The sequence below is a fragment of the Mesoplodon bidens genome (assembly GCF_964165515.1).
Source record: "Mesoplodon bidens genome assembly, chromosome: 18".
In the NCBI taxonomy this organism is placed as follows: Eukaryota; Metazoa; Chordata; class Mammalia; order Artiodactyla; family Ziphiidae; genus Mesoplodon; species Mesoplodon bidens.
The window spans coordinates 49,992,719-50,009,870 of record NC_138175.1 but is presented as its reverse complement, the minus strand read 5'-3'; the positions used below and the strand labels follow the sequence as shown (position 1 = coordinate 50,009,870).

Sequence of the window (17,152 nt, the reverse complement as noted above, 5' to 3'; positions counted from 1 at the left end):
TTCCTTAGGAGATAATGTTTCTTCTTAATCTTGTAAGGGATCACAATAACCCACTACTTGCTTTGTACATACAGATCTGGATTGTGTAAACTGTCAATACATCATTTGTTGGATAACTCTTTGCCTCAAAAGCTTATATAACTGTGCTTTGACCTCTAATGGGTGGAACAGTCCTCAGAGCTTTCTGAAAGACTGTCTCCCAGATTATAATCCTCAGGTTGGCTCGAATAAAATTTTCCATTTCTTTCTTAGATCGACCATTGATTTTTTTTTCATCGACAGCCTCCTGCAGTGGGAGCTTCCCACCTGATACCTCACAGCCTCCAAAGGTACCTGAAGGCTACCGGAGTTAAAGTCACACGGGCACAGCCGCACGCTCACACAGTCACTTACACTCACACACACACACACACACACACACACACATGCTCACACACTAAATGGGCTGGTCAGCCAACTCTTCAAGCCTCAGTCTCTGAAACTGAACCACTGTGGATACCTCCAATGCCCCCACCTTCCACAGGGGCCTCAGAAAACCCAGCCTCCTTTCCTGGCCAGTCTCTACTCTTAGCTCCACCCTCTCCCTGAAGGGCCAGCCCCTGACAGAGAGGCAGAAACAGGAGAAACAGGAAGAATAATTTGGATAAAAACAGGTTCAGGGAAGTGAGGCCTGTTGGGAGGAGCAGGGTTTTGGCAAAACGAGGGTGAGTCCAGAACCCTAGTGAGTGTCCACAGTTCCTGGGTGTTTGCTGTCAAAGAAAAATTGCACCGAACAAAGTTAAAGAGGCACAGGAGACTTTATTCAAGACTATGGCAATAAGAGAGAGAGACTGAACTCAACTCCACTGAAACAAAAGGTGGGAGGGGTTTTCACCTGGATGAGCTAGTGGGAAAATGCCAGAGACAGAGGGGAGGTTGGTGCATGGGATGGTCCAGCACCCTGACTTACTCCTGAGTTTACAAGTGTTTTTCTCTGTAACTAGGCATCTGTGTTTGCTAACTGCCACTTATTCAAGTTCAGCTCCTACCATCCCACAGAGCCTGAGGGTCAGGGGTGCTATCTTCCTTGATGATGACATTTTGGAGGGATGGCTCCCAGGTCCCCTGAGAAAGACATTCCTGGGCTGTAAAACTAGCAAGAGGCTGGGAGAAAATTTACCTACATTTCAAAGGGACAGAGAAAGAATCGGCAATGACAAGTTTTCTAAAGTAAATGCTCTAAGGAAAGGGAGATTGGGGGCCTGAAGTCAGGAGGAAGTCCGTGTCAAGTTTAGTCAAGCTCAGGAGACCATTAAGGCTGTCCTGGTCACCGCTATTGTGTCCCCTCTTCCCATTCATCTGTGGGTTCGTGACCCTAGGTCTCTGCACATGCCTGGTACCCACCCTGCATGGCACGGTGAATAGGTGTGATCCCAGCAGGCAGTGCCTCCAAGCGCAAGAAGCAAGGCAGATCAGGAGATGCCAACTTGGCATCAGCTCCCACCACCCTTGGGAGCATCCATCTGGAAGTCCCCATCTGCCTGGTGTCTGAGTGTCCACATGGGTTTGTCTGAATCCTCAGGGGAGAGTGTATCCCTCCAGTTGTCTGCCTGTGTCTCTAGCTCCTCTGATGTCTTAAAATTCATTCATTTAAAAGTCTAATTTAAAAAATGTATTAAACACCTTCTGTGGGCATGTCCTGTTCATCAAGTCTGCGTTTGTCCATGTGTCTACATTTGCATCTGTCCACACCGGATGTGTCTGTCTTTTTGCATCCCATGTGTAACTGCCTCTCTGGGAGTCTCTATCTCCCTGTCAGTTTGTTTATAAGTTCCTTGATTCACTCATTCTTACAACATCACAAACATCCCCTGAGGCCTCTGAGGAGTTCACAGCCTGATGCGGTGACACACACTAGCCCAACCCAGGGTGACCAAGGCTGGGAGACGGAGGTATTTGAGGCTGAAGGTGGGTGGATGATTATAGGGGGGCGTGGCAGGTCAGAGAAGTCTTCAAGGAGGAGGTGATGTTTGTCTCTGGGTCTGGAGACGTGGGCCCATATAGGTGGTATGTGTTGGGATAGAGGAAGAGAAGAGAAATCAAGAGGCCATGTGTGCCAACCTCAGACTAGAACACAGTGTTGGGGAACAGGGTAGAAAGAGAGCCTGCAAAGCACAAATTCCCCCAAAGTTAAGGGTCACAGGCCCCTAGCTCCCTCCTCCCTCAGATCCAGGAGTCCAGGCCCCATCATGATTATCTAGGAGGAAACCAGCCCAAGCAAGGGAGGGCAGGGGGTGGAGGAATCCCTGCCGGGCTGGGTATAGCCAGGATGCCTGGGTCTTTGCTGGGAGAACCAGCCAGTCAGAAATCAGAGCAGGAGCTGTCCTCGGTGTTTCCACTCAGGTCCACAACCTGGCAATGGGAGGCCCCAGAGCCGTCCTGCTGTGCCTCTTTGGGGCTGTCCTCTGCCTCACAGGTATTCAGACTTTTGAGTCCAGTGGTAAGAGGGCAGTTGGGTGGGAGATAGCTGGACTCTCCTGGGCCTGAGGGAGCAGAGAGTGGGGGCCGGATTCCAGGGACTCAGGGAGGAGCAAACTAGGGGCCCTGATTCCTGGGTCTGAGGGAGGAGGGGCTGGGGGCCCGGACTCCTGGGTCTTGGTTGGGAGAGGCCTGTGTCCTCTCCAGTTCTCTTCCCCTGCTCTGTTCTTCCCATATCACTCATTTCCTCCAGTGTCTCTGTGCCACTACTCCAGCCTTTCTCATCCTCTTTGCCCATGTCCTCATTCAAAGGTACCTCTGGGGAGCCATGGGGGCTCTTTCCAGAGCTGGCAGGAAACCTTGGCCTCATCCTCAGGCAACCCCTTCCCCTAGTTTGGGTAAGGACAGGGACATAGTCATATCAGGACTGAAGTGGCTACAAAGGCAGGGAATTTGAGAGGTGGGAAGGAGGTTATGCCTGCATATAACAACTTTATGTGTGTGTGTGTGTGCGTGTGCACGTGCACACATTCATCCACAGAAGAGAGTTCGATTTCTCTGTGTGTCCATGTGTCAGGGTGTCCTGTGGGTCTCTGTGCTTGTGTGTGTTTATCTGTACCAGGTTTTGATGTCTGGATGTTTGAACAAATGCTTTTATGGGTCTGTTTATCTCTGAGCCTCACTTTCTTTTTAAAAGAGATGTGTGTATAATTTTGCACCTCTGTTTCTCTTTGTGTTTGTGCATCTCTATGACTGGTGGGCCTGTATTTCTCTCTGTGTATGTGTATTTGGGTATTTTGATGTGTATCTGTCTCTCTGTGTATCTGTTGTGTGTCTCTATGTATCTTGCATCTGAATATGATTTTAAATTGTTTGTTTTTGTAGGCCTCTTTTTTGTGTATCTCTAACTTTGCCTAATTTCAGGGTCCCATTTTATTTGTATGTCTGTGATTCTTGGGTCTGTATTTGTCTCTCTCTGGGTATGACTTCCTGTGTTCCTGGGTCTGTGTGTTGTGATTATTTCCGTATCCACACAGTTTTCTGTCTGTGAGTGTGATTTTGCATGTGTGAGATCCTGTGCCTTGCTTTGGGGGGTTTCTATTGGCGGGTCTGGGTGCTACTCATTTTGCTTGTAAATGTAGAACTCAATGTGAACACATTCAGGATACTCTGTGTATATTTGTGAGATTTGCATGAGCCTGTGTCAATTTTGTTATTTTGTGTTTACGTCAGTGTTTAAGTGTTCTGTGCGTGTGTGTATCTGTATTGCTGGGGGCTGGCTGTGTGTGCATTTGTAGCATGAGATTGTACATCCCAGTGCCTGTACTGGAGTGTTTGTTTTCCATCAGTGACCTTTTAGTGCTACTGGATATCATGAGTATAGTTGGGAAAGGGATAGGCAGAACAGAAGTGAATCACTTCCTCCTTTATCAAAATCTTGGAGGGCTTCCTGGAAGAGGATGGAGATTTGGAAGAGCCTGGGGGGAAAAAAACCTGGACTGGCAGGTGCAGATGTCATTGCTGTGCCAAGAGGTAGACACAGTCATGAGCAGCCACAGCAGCAGCCCCTGCTTCTTTCAAGGCAACAAGGCCTGTCTCCCCTCAGAGCAGAAGAGCCTGGCCCATGTGGCTGTCATCTGCAGGGTGGAGCCTGACTCCTTGCACAGGCTCATCCTTGGCCTGTTCCTCTCACCCCACCCCTGCTCCTCTCCCCAGGGTCCCAAGCCCTGCAATGCTACAGCTTTCAACACATCTACTTCGGGCCCTTTGACCTCAGTGGCATGAAATTCCTCAATGTCTCCTGTCTCCTCGGATGCTCTGAGGCTGTCTTATCCCTGAACACTGGTGAGGGGCAGGAAACACACACACACACAAAAAGGGGCGGGAGCGGGAGACAAGGACAAGGATGAAAGATTAGATGGGGTGCGGGGCGGGGTGGAGGTGGAGGAGGAGACAAGGGGTTGGGAAGGAACTGGGTAGAAGAGGGGAGGGAAGGTCAGGATAGAGATGCGGAGGTGGAGGTTAGAGGAGAAGGGAGAGAAAGGAGGGGATGCGGGGGCAGGAGGTGGGAGGAGGAGACAGTGGGGGGCCAGGAAGAGGAGGTGGGAGGGGGCAGAAAAGAGGAAGAGGGGAAGGAGAGAAAAGGAGGAGGAGGAAAGGGTTGGTGACGAGAGGAGAGGGGGAGGCGGTGTAGAGGGAAGCAGAGTTTGACAGGCAGCGAGGGACGAAAGCGAAGGGCAGGGCTGGAGGGAGAAGCCAGGTTGAGTGAGAAGCGAGAAGACAGAGGAGCAAGAGGCTTGAGACTAGAGGGAGAGAGGTGGAGAGGAGGGGGCGTGGGAGAGGAGGAGGAGGGTTGCGGGGGAGGCAGAGCGCCAGACCCCATCCCCTCGCTCCCAGGGTACCGCGCCTCAGTGACCATGGTACAGAAGGGCTGCTGGACAGGCCCGGCTGAGAGCCAGATGCCGTGGAATGACAAGGCGCTGCCGCCTGACTACTCGGTGGTGCGCGGCTGCGGGACCGACCTTTGCAACGCGAACTTCCAGACCCACGACTCCCTCGCCAATCTGAGCCGAGGTATGCGAGGGGGCGGGGCTGGGTGTGGGGCGGGACTGTACGGGGCTGGGAGGGGCCCCGGCCCGCGCGCGCGCCCGGGGAGGGGTGTGGCCTGCGCTGGGCTCCTCCTCCCGGCGTGCTGGGATTCCAGCGCCCAGGTCAGGCCAGACGGGAGCCCTGGCGCAATGCACATCCCGCACGACCGTACCGAGGACCGTTACCTGAGTGTGCGTCCACGCTCTCTTGCCAGCGCCCAACCCGCCGACGCTCAGCGGCGCCAAGTGCTACTCCTGCGTGGGGATCCACCCGGAGGACGGCACCCCGGAGAAGTCCCAGCAGGTCCAGTGTCACCAGGACCAAAGCATCTGCTTCCAGGGCAATGGCAGCATGACCTTTGGTGAGAGGCTGGGAGGGTGAGAGGGCCTGGGCAAGGGGTGTGGAGGCAGGGCAGGGCTGACAGGGAGACAGACACGGCCCTGGTCTAAAGAAGGAGGCATGGTCCTGGACTGAGGGAGGAGGCATGGCTCTGGTCTAAGGAGGGGACTGGAAGTAAGTCTGAGGACCCAGTCATGGCTGTGGTCTCTGAGGTGGAGGTTCAGGTGCAGCTGCCTCCCTCGGTTCTGACCCTCCTCACTACCCCCGTCCCAGGCAATTAGTCCCTGTGTACATCAGAACCTGCCACCAGCCCTCCTGTACCATCCAGGGCACCACCAGCCCGGGGACAAACATCGACCTCCAGGGCTCCTGCTGTGAGGGGCACCTCTGCAACAAGGACTCCATCAGCCTTCACCAGCGCCTCGGGCACCGTCCCTCCTGGGGCGCCCCCCCCATCATAGTCCTTCTCCTCATGGCTCCCCTGCTGGCTAGCACTCTGGGAGGACCCCTCGGGCTCTCCTCATAGCCCCTCCAGCCCCTTCCTGAGCAGGCTGCTGGGGGCAGGGCACATGCGCCCCCTTCTCACTGCTTCAGTTCCTGGAATGTGGAAAATGAGAGCTGCACTCCTGTCTCTCTCTCTCTCTCTCTCTCTCTCTCTCTCTCTCTCTCTCTCTCTCTCTCTCTCTCTCCCCTCCCTCCCACTTCCCTACTGACGCCCAGCCCTTACCTGGTCAGCAGGCCTGGGAGAAATTGGGCAAGGTCCCCAGCATCCCAGGGTGGGGAGAAACAGCCACATCCCACCCCGCATGCAGAACAAACCTGATCATAGATCCTGCTTGCTGAGCACCAACCAGGCCCAGGCTCCCCACAACCCCATTTCCTGGTTGTGGGTTTCCTGGTCCTAGGTTCTCCCTCCAGAGCCTGGAGCCAGGCTGCATGGGTTTGAATTCCAGCTTCAGCATTTTGCCTGTGGGTGACCTTGGGCAAGTTACTTAATCTCACTGAGACTATGTTTCCTCACTTGTCAGGCAGAGATGAAAATAAAACCTACAATAATGACAAGGTCCTACTTCACAGTGGTTGTGGGCGGGATTTAATGAATTCCCTCTCTCTGTCATCTTGATCTGTGATCATCTGTTTGAATATTTAGTCATTTAAAAAGACTCATTCAACACCTACTTATTGCTGTCTGCTAACTGCAGTGCATGAGAAATATCTGGTTTTGGTAAGAGGGAAAAGGCAGTGAAAAAGTAGAATGGATGCTACTGATAAAATTTTAATTTATGAAGGAACCCTCCTACACTGTTGGTGGGAATGTAAAATGGTGCAGCCACTATGGAGAACAAAAACTAAAAACAGAACTACCATATGGCCCAACAATCCCACTCCTGGGCATATACCCAGAGAAAACCATAATTCAAAAAGATACATGCACCCCAATGTTCACTGCAGCACTATTTGCAGTAGCCAAGACATGGAATAGACCTAAATGTCCATCAACAGATGAATGAATAAAGAAGATGTGGTATATACATACAATGGAATACTACTCAGCCATAAAAAAAGAATGAAATAATGCCATTTGCAGCAACATGGGGTGACCTAGAGATTATCATACTAAGTAAAATAAGCCAAACAGAGAAAGACAAATATCATATAATATGGCTTATATGTGGAATCTAAAAAAAAAATGATACAAATGAACTTATATACAAAACAGAAATAGACCCACAGACATAGAAAACAAACTTATGGTTACCAAAGGGGAAAGGTGGGGGAAAGGGATAAATTCTAATTTAACATATACACACTACTATATATAAAATAGATAACCAACAAGGTCCTACTGTATAGCACAGGGAAGTATATTCAATATCTTGTAATAAACTATCATGGAAAAGAATGTGAAGAAGAATATATAAATAGTCTATATATATATATCCTATATATATATAATGATGTGTGTATATATATATATATATATACACACATCATTTTGCCATACACCTGAAGCTAACTCAACATTGTAAATCAACCATACTTCAATTAAAAAATTTTAATTTATGAACATCAGGACCACCACCCACTATCCTTATATAAAATAATAAAGGGAAAGAACAGGCAGGATTAAAAGATATGGATAGGGCTTCCCTGGTGGCGCAGTGGTTGAGAGTCCGCCTGCCGATGCAGGGGACGTGGGTTCGTGCCCCGGTCTGGGAGGATCCCACATGCCGCGGAGCGGCTGGGTCCGTGCGACATGGCCGCTGAGCCTGCGCGTCCGGAGCCTGTGCTCCGCAACGGGAGAGGCCACAGCAGTGAGAAGCCCGCGTAACGCAAAAAAAAAAAAAAAAAAAAAAAGATATGGATAGACAAATATATGAAAAGATAAAAGTAAAGGAAGGGAGAAAGGAAGGAAGGAAGCAAAGAAAGGAAGAAGGATAAAAGCAAAGAAGAAAGTATGCATATCTAATACAGTTTGCATTTCTGTATCTGGTCACAAGGCCATAGCAGATATGTTTACTTTCCTTCCTCCATTACTCATTCCAAGTCTCCTTTGCCCTCAGCTGGCTGGTGTTATTTATCAAATTAGGCAACCCAAACCCTCATTCCTGAAAGGTCTAAATCCTTAGTGGTCCTGCATTTTTTTGAGGGGGTTACTTACACTATGGGACATGAAATCTCTAAGAAGTGCTCCAGAGAATGCCTTGGGTTCCAGACACGGCCTTCCTTGGATCCACTCTGCAAAAGGAACCCAATTTCCCCTTAGTAATTGAGATCAGTCATCCCAGCAAATAAAGTAATCTTCTTCTTTGCCCATTGGTTCAGTGGAGTGAGGAGCCCCAAAAGGCCAGGTGACCGTCTCACTTTCCCACTCAGTGGAAGGAAGCATTGCTGTGTCCTCTAGTGGAAGCAGGAAGCATTCTTTCCTTGGGAACCAATACTCCAAACCAGCAGAGCTCAAAGTCATGGGGATGGGAGGCAGAAGTTCTGCAAGGGGCTTCCCTGGTGGCGCAGTGGTTGAGAGTCCTCCTGCCGATGCAGGGGACACGGCTTCGTGCCCTGGTCCGGGAGGATCCCACATGCCGCGGAGCGGCTGGGCCCGTGAGCCGTGGCCGCTGAGCCTGCGCGTCCGGAGCCTGTGCTCCGCAACGGGAGAGGCCACAACGGTGAGAGGAGAGGCCCGCGTACCGCAAAAAAAAAAAAAAAAAAAAAAAGGGAAGTGCTTGGGCCGGAATGGCTGGCAGGTAGAGAAAATAACCTCTGACTGGGGGTTAGGGCATCAGGAGTATTTCATAGAGAACGGAGCCTGTGCTGGGTCGTGAATGATGAGGGAGGTCACCAGGTGGACAGAATGAGGAAGGGCATTCCAGACAGAAGGGCCAGCCCACACGAGCTCGTGAAAGGAAACACTTGTTTGTTTGCTTTTTATTATTATTATTGAAGTACAGTTGATTTCCAATGTTATGTTAATTGCTGCTGTACAGCAAAGCGATTCAGTTATACACATATACACATTCTTTTTTAAACATTTTTTTCCATTATGGTTTATCATAGGATATTGAATGTAGTCCTCTGTGCTGAACAGTAGGACTTGTTTATCCATCCTATATATAAAAGCTTACATCCGCTAACCCCAACCTCCCAATCCATCCCTCCCCCAACCCCCTCCCCCTTGGCAACCACCAGTCTGTTCTCCATGTCCTGGATTCTAGGAGACACTTGTTAAATGGCAGAGGGACAGCAGGACAGAAGCGGGAACAAGTAAGAGACAGAGGGAGCTGCAGGGAGGGACAGTCAGCAAACATTTATAACCTATTCTTCTGAGCCGGTGATGCCAGGGACCCTGCAGTGAGTCAGACCCAACCCTGTCCTCCTGGTCTGGAAAGAGTCAGTCACAAATCCGGAGGCTGATGGTTGGTAAATTATAAAATATGGAGGTCTAGGGGAGCTCCAAAGAGGAAGACCAGGGAAGGCTTCTGATAAGAACAAATCTCTGAGATTCGTTCGTTGTCACTTAAGTGACAAGTAGGAATTGGCAAGGCTTCGAGCAGGGGAGAGGTAGGGTCAAAGCCAGGGGATGGGAAGCTCTCCCTGTGACCACGCAGGGGACAGACTGGGGGAGTGAGACTGAAGGCAGGGACACCAAGGAGAGGCTGGTGATGGGGTCTCTCATTCATGGTCTCCAGGGTCAGGGGCCACTTAGTGTTGAGGGGCTTGGAGGGAGAAGGAAGGAGTGAGAAAACAGTGTGTCAGGGCTGAGGAGTAAAGTCCCTTATGCATGAGGATAGTGGCTTCCTCTGGAGACTGGGAAGAAGGCGGTGGTCATAAAGAAGCACACAGGAAGATTCTGGGGAGTGGCAGTATTCTCTCTGGGTGTGTGGTAATTTCATGGGGATACACAAATGTAATCATTTGTCCAGTATAAATCTCTATATGGTATGCACTTTCTGCACATATGGTATATTGCATACAAAAAAATACTAATGTCAACAGCAAAGTCAAGGCAAGAGCCTAGGCTTTTGGACTCCCATATTGTGGCTTTCTAATCTTTGGTGACAGAGGTCAGGATGCTGACTACCTCTGGTGTATCAGTTGGGAGACAGTTCAGGAGAACCTCTTGTGGCAATGGAGATGCTCTATGACTTGCCTGAGGTGATGGTCACACGTGTCTAGACACAGGTAGAAATGCATCAGTTTGTACACTTAAGATTTGTGGGGGACTTTCCTGGTGGTGCAGTGGTTAAGAATCCGCCTGCCAATGCAGAGGACACGGGTTCAAGCCCTGGTCAGAGAACTAGATCCCACATGCCGTGGAGCAACTAAGCCCATGCACCACAACTACTGAGCCTGGGCTCTAGAGCCCGCGAGCCACAACTCCTGAGCCCACATGCTACAACTACTGAAGCCTGTGTGCCTAGAGCCCATGCTCTGCAACAGGAGAAGCCACCGCAATGAGAAGCCCGCGCATCACAACGAAGAGTAGCCCCCGCTCACCGCAACTAGAGAAATCCCGCACGCAGCAACGAAGACCCAACACAGCCAAAAATAAATAATTAATTTAAAAAAATCTGTGACCTTTCCAATGTGTAAGCCATAACTCCACAGAAAGAAACAAAATTAAAATACAACATACAATTAAATGATATCATGTCTGGGATTTGCATGAAAATAATATAGGAAGTGAGCAAGCAGGTGGAGGCACAGATGAAATGCAATTAACCATGAGTTGGTATTTGTTAGATGGGTACGTGAGGTTTATTATACTCTTCTGTTCACTTCTGCTTGTTTGAAGTTTTGCATAATAATAATATATATCCGTATGTGTATACATGGATAGATAGATAGATAGGCGATAGATAAAACAAATACCTGTTGAACCCAGTGACCCAGGCACTTCCTCCCTTCAGAACTCAGAGGCCTGCTCCTCTCAGTGATCCAGGTGGTCCAGTGCTTGGATCATGCTCACATCGCCCCTCTCCTAAGATTCTGTTGCCCTCCCCAGGTTAATGCCTGTGGGAGCCTAGGTCAGCACCAAGGACAGATCCACAGCATTGGGTCTCAGAACCACAGACAGCAACTCAACTAATAGGTGAGACAAAGGACAGGGAAATGAGGAAATGACATCCTTCCGATTTCCAGAACAGTGTGGAACAGGGCAGGAGGGGGGAGTCGAGGAAGAGCCAATCAGTACTACCGAATAAGAGCACTCCTTCAACAAATAGCCACTGAGCATCTCCTCTGTGCCAGGCACAGTTCTAAACACTGGGGATGGCAAAATCCCTGTCCTGAACAAGTAGAAAAATAAGAAAACAGGATCATTTAGATAAATGCCATGATAAAGACATAGCAATGAAATATGATACAGAGTTATTTATGGGGTGGGAGAGGAGCATTTCTGAAGAGATGGTCAAGGAAGAGACCATATTGAAAAGAGAACTGGATGAAGTAAGGAAATGATCCAAGAGGAGACTGGAGGTAAAAGCATTCAGGCAGAGGAAGAAGCAAGCACCAAGATGCTGAGGCAGGAAAGAGCATGGCATGTTTGAGGATCAGCAAGAAGGCCAATGTGGTGGAGCAAAGTAAGTGGACGGGAGAGTGGCAGGAGGGGTTTTGGTAAGATAGGAGTAGACACACAGAGAGAAAGAGATAGAGAAAGAGAGACAGGAAAATATGAAAGACAAGCAGAGACTGGAAGAGTCAAGAAAGACCCAGAAGCAGAAAGAGAAGCAAAATAACACTAGCTGTAATTTATAAAGTGCAATTTCCATGATCTATTCTATTACTTATTCATATATACATACTCATATATATTCATATATACATACTTTTTATTATGGAAAACTTCAAACATAAAAGTGAACAGAAAAGTGTAACATTTATTGTTATTATTATATAACAAACCACTCCAAAATTTAGTGTCTTAAAACAAAAAGTGTATTATTTCTTATGATTCTGAGGGTTGACGGGGCACTTCTGCTGGTCTCATGCAGCTGCATTCAGATGGGGCTGGACTGGGGCTTTTGGCCAGGGTGCTTTGATTCTCCTCTGCATGGCCTCTCCATGTGACTAGCTTGGGCTTCCTCACAACATGGCAGTCTTAGAGTTCTAAGAACAAAAGCAAAAGCTTCTAGTTCTCTTAAGAACTGGACCTGGAACTGGCCCAGCATCATTTCTGCCACATTCTATTAGTCAACGCAAGTCACAAGCCAGCCAGACTGAGGGAGAAGAGACACAGAGTCTACCTGTTGGTGGGAGAAACCACATACCAGGACAGAGAAGGAGGAATTCCTGGAGCCAGCCTGGGAAACAATGTACCATGAGGGCTTAATGTATGCCAGGTCCCATGCTGAGGGCCCCAGATATTCCACCTCACCTAATCCTCAAGCAACCCTGTGACACAGGGTATAATCATCCCCCCATTTTACAGGTTTCATAGGACACACAGCTAGGGATAGCAGAGCTAGATATGAACTCAGGTCTGTCTCTAAACCAGGCTGTATGTGTGTTATGTTATTATGTTCCACCCAAAAATAAAGTCAGTGACCATGGCCATGTCAAGGCTTAACCCAGGGCTTCCCTGCTGGCTCAGCGGTTAAGAATCCGCCTGCCAATGCAGGGGACACGGGTTCGAGCCCTGGTCCGGGAAGATCCCACATGCTGCGGAGCAACTAAGCCCATGTGCCGCAACTACTGAAGTCCGCACTCCTAGAGCCCGTGCTCCACAACAAGAGAAGCCACCACAGTGAGAAACCCACGCACGGCAACGAAGAGTAGCCCCCGCTCATCGCAACTAGAGAAAGCCTGCGCACAGCAACAAAGACCCAACGCAGCCAAAAATAAATAAATAAAATAAATAAATAAATTTTAAATTTAAAAAAGGCTTAACCCAATTGACCCAAAGTCTCTAGATACCCAGATTGCGAGATATATATCTATATAGATAGATAGATAGATAAATAGCTTAACATAATATAATACATAATTTTTAATTGGTTGGGAACACAGAGGTACAAAGGATAAACTAAAAGCAGAGGGCTTCCCTGGTGGCACAGTGGTTGGGAGTCCGCCTGCCAGTGCAGGGGATGCGGGTTTGAGCCCTGGTCCAGGAAGATCCTACATGCTGTGGAGCAACTAAGCCCGTGAGCCACAACTACTGAGCCTGCGTGCCACAACAACTGAAACCTGCATGCCTAGAGCCCGTGCTCCACAACAAGAGAAGCCACTGCAATGAGAAGCCCACACACCGCAACAAAGAGTAGCCCCTGCTCGCTGCAACTAGAGAAAGCCCGTGCACAGCAACAAAGACCCAATGCAGCCAAAAATAAATAAATAAATTTATTTTAAAAATAAAATCAAATAAAAATTAAAAAAATAAAAGCGGGGCTTCCCTGGTGGTGCAGTGGTTGAGAGTCTGCCTGCCGATGCAGGGGACACGGGTTTGTGCCCCGGTCCAGGAAGATCCCACATGCCGCAGAGCGGCTGGGCCCGTGAGCCATGGCCGCTGAGCCTGCACGTCCGGGGCCTGTGCTGTGCTCCGCAACGGGAGAGTCCGCAGCAGTGAGAGGCCTGCGTACCAGAAAAAAATAAAAGCAGAGAGGCATGCACTTGGGGACAAAGACCAGGAGACAGAAACTCAGAAGCAAGGCCAGTGAGATAGAGAGGAGCAGACTCACAGAGACAAAGCAAAAGCAAGAGAGAGATTGACAGAACCACAGGGTCTCCCTCCTTTAGCCAGGAAGCTCCATGGGGGCAGGGATTTTTCTGTTTTGTGTAGAGCAGTACCTGACTCTCAGTAGGTGCGCAATAGATGGATACTAGGCTGGAAAAGCAGAGAGCCTGCAGTTCCCTCAAACAGCACCAGGTGGCAGTATCCCAATGCCCCGAAGCCTCCATATGCCTAAATCCGAAAGACAGCAGTTGGAGGATTTGCCGCCACAGGCCTCAGACTTTCTGGACGTCTTCCCCTGGGCTGAGCCCCGCCTTTCCCTGCACAAGCCCTGGGTGATGAGTGACCTTTCCATATGAGACTACCTCTTCACCCACTCCGCCACCCTACCGAGTTAAACAACTCTTTCTTTGTCCTTGGCCCCTTCCGGCTGGGCTCCAAGGCATCTGGGTCCTTTCCAGGCCCGGAGATGGTGCTGGGATGAAGGTGGGGCAGCTGGGACGAGGCCAAGGAAAAGTCCTAAGGACTTTGGAATCAGTTCTTCTAGTCTTCCTGGACAAGGAGTATGGGTCCAGGCCCCTCCTCCCTCAGACCCAGGATCCAGGCCCCTGGCCCCTCCTCCCTCAGACCCAGGATCCTGGTCCCCGGCCCCTCCTCCCTCAGACCCAGGATCCAGACCCCCCGCCCCTCCTCCCTCAGACCCAGGATCCAGGCCCCCAGCCCCTCCTCCCTCAGACCCAGGATCCAGGCCCCCGGGCCCCTCCTCCCTCAGACCCAGGATCCAGGCCCCTGGCCCCTCCTCCCTCAGACCCAGGATCCTGGTCCCCGGCCCCTCCTCCCTCAGACCCAGGATCCAGACCCCCCGCCCCTCCTCCCTCAGACCCAGGATCCAGGCCCCCGGCCCCTCCTCCCTCAGACCCAGGATCCAGGCCCCCAGCCCCTCCTCCCTCAGACCCAGGATCCAGGCCCCCGGGCCCCTCCTCCCTCAGACCCAGGATCCAGGCCCCCAGCCCCTCCTCCCTCAGACCCAGGATCCCGGCCCCCGGCCCCTCCTCCCTCAGACCCAGGATCCAGGCCCCCGGCCCCTCCTCCCTCAGACCCAGGATCCAGACCCCCAGGCCTCCTCCCTCAGACCCAGGATCCAGGCCCCCAGCCCCTCCTCCCTCAGACTCAGGATCCAGGCCCCCAGCCCCTCCTCCCTCAGACTCAGGACCCTGGTCCCCGGCCCCTCCTCCCTCAGACCCAGGATCCAGACCCCCGGCCCCTCCTCCCTCAGACCCAGGATCCAGACCCCCGGCCCCTCCTCCCTCAGACCCAGGATCCCGGCCCCCGGCCCCTCCTCCCTCAGACCCAGGATCCAGACCCCCGGCCCCTCCTCCCCTCAGACCCAGGATCCAGACCCCCAGGCCTCCTCCCTCAGACCCAGGATCCCGGCCCCCGGCCCCTCCTCCCTCAGACCCAGGATCCAGACCCCCCGCCCCTCCTCCCTCAGACCCAGGATCCCGGCCCCTCCTCCCCTCCAAGTCCCTTGAAGCTGCCCTGCTCCCTCCTGTCGGCAGAGAGGTCCTCTGGTGCTCCCCCTCCCTGTCTTTTACAGAGACCCCTCTCCCCCTCTACGCCCCCCTTCCAGGGTTGAGGCCAAAGCTGAGTCACAGGAAGCGCTGGGGCCCTGAGTCACCAACCCCCTCTCTGGGCCCCAGCGAGCTGGCTCTTGACCCCCATGGCCCAGAACTTCCGTTTGGCGGCAGGTGCCCTTCCCACTGTGACCCATCGCCGCCCACCCTGGCACCTCCCACAGCCTGCCTACTCTCCGCTTTTCTCTTTTAGTCATGGTGTCTTTGGAGGCAAAATTTCCCTCTGCTCCAACTTCCCTGTCTTGATTCTGACTTCTGCTTTCTCTTCACCACTAGGTCTCTTCTGTCTCCAGCTCTTGGGTTTGTAAAAACTTCTCCCCACAACCTCCTCCCTCCCCTCTCTCCCCTCCTTCTCTGTCTGTCTCTGTCCCTCCCTCTCCTCTGGCTCCAACGTTCAGGGTCTCTCTGGTTGTCTCTCTCCCCTCAGTTTTTCACAGTTGCCTGAACTGGAGCACAGAGGCTGTGGAAGGCCCGGGGCTGGAGGTCTCTGTTCCGTGGCCACTGACCCTCTCAGGCAGCCGCAGTCTGTATCCCTGGCCTTTGGGCCCTGAGCGAGGCTGCAGTGGAACTGGGAGGCGCAAAGCTGTTCCCAGCTGTGCCCCTGACCAGGAGAGAGAAACTGAGGCAGAGATGAGCTTAGAGAGGCCCAGAGACACAGAGCACTAGAGGCAGAGAGAGGATGAGACAGAAAGAAGAGCACAGGCAGAGATGGAGACAGTCAGAGAGCACCAGACAGAGACACAGACAGCGACGAACACAGAGAGGGACAGGGACAGGCAACGAGAGTGAAATAGAAAAGCAGTGGGATCATAGGATCTCACGTCTATGTGGAATCTAAAAAGAAAGGGTCCAAATGAACTTATTTACAAAACAGAAAGAGACTCAGAGCCACAGAAAACAAACTTATGGTTATCAAAGGGGAAAGGGTGGGAGGCATAAATTGGGAATTGGGGATTAACAGATACACACTATTGTATATAAAATAAACAACAAGGACCTACTGTATAGCACAGGGGACTACACTTAATACCTTGTACTAACCATAATGGAAAAGAATCTGAAAGAGAATATATATTATATATACATATATACAACTGAGTTATTTTGCTGTACATCCGAATTATTGTAAATCAACTAGACTTCAATAAAAAAATTTTAAAAGCAGTGGGATGCAGGGATAGACACAGAAACAGAGATGCTGAGAGACATAGGGATACAAAGAGAGGCAGAGCCAGAGAGAGAACTGGACAGAGAGACACAGAGCCAGAAGATACGTAGAACGGAGACAAAGGCGTAAAGGAGAGGAAAACAGGGACAGAGACAGACAGATGGGGAAAGAGATAAAGATGAACCGAAAGGCTTCCAGAGTGGGAGAGACCGAGACGGCAGTCTGAGGCAAGGCCTGGGGGAGCCAAGAGGGAGGGGAGGTGGCGAGGTTGCTGGTCAGACTGCAGCCTGGCGATCCCCTGGCTGCAGCATCTCCTCCAAGCAGACAGGCATGTGTCTCCATCACTCCCCCCGCCACGTCTCATCCCGAGTGGGAATCACATGCGCACCATGGGGCCGGGCTCCAGCATAGGTTGCGTTTTTGTCACCGGGTGTGTCTGTGTGTGCGGTCTGGTGTCTCTGGGTGTGTCCGTGTGGGTTGTGTTGGGGTGACGCCAAGCATGTCTGTGTGTGTCTCATTGCCCTGTGGCTGGAGGGACCATGTTCCTACATGGCATACAACTCAGGAGGGGAGAGGGGTCATGTCTGTGTATTTCCCCCAAGAGTGCTGTCCACATGGCCACCCACCACACGGTGAGAGGGGTTTTGTGTCACCTCACCAGTGAGTCCCCGTGTGTCGCTGGTGGAGGGTTTTGATCTGTGTCTAGGTGTACGGTGTACAGACCAGTGCGTAACTTCTGTGCTGCTGCATGTGGTCACATGCCGCATGGTTGTCACTCTGGGGGTCACCATACATCAG

The 17,152-nt window shown here is 51.2% G+C and overlaps 1 protein-coding gene across 1 annotated transcript; it reads left to right on the top strand.

The window, feature by feature from the left end:
- Nucleotides 1-2,397: 2,397 nt before the first annotated feature.
- LYPD5 (LY6/PLAUR domain containing 5) lies at nt 2,398-6,469 on the top strand (the record flags this gene model as incomplete). Its single annotated transcript, XM_081215205.1, has 5 exons — nt 2,398-2,455; nt 4,174-4,302; nt 4,855-5,031; nt 5,261-5,423; nt 5,659-6,469. 5 exons carry the CDS (start codon nt 2,398-2,400, stop codon nt 5,909-5,911), a joined length of 780 nt encoding a protein of 259 aa, XP_081071331.1. The 3' UTR covers nt 5,912-6,469.
- Nucleotides 6,470-17,152: the final 10,683 nt, after the last annotated feature.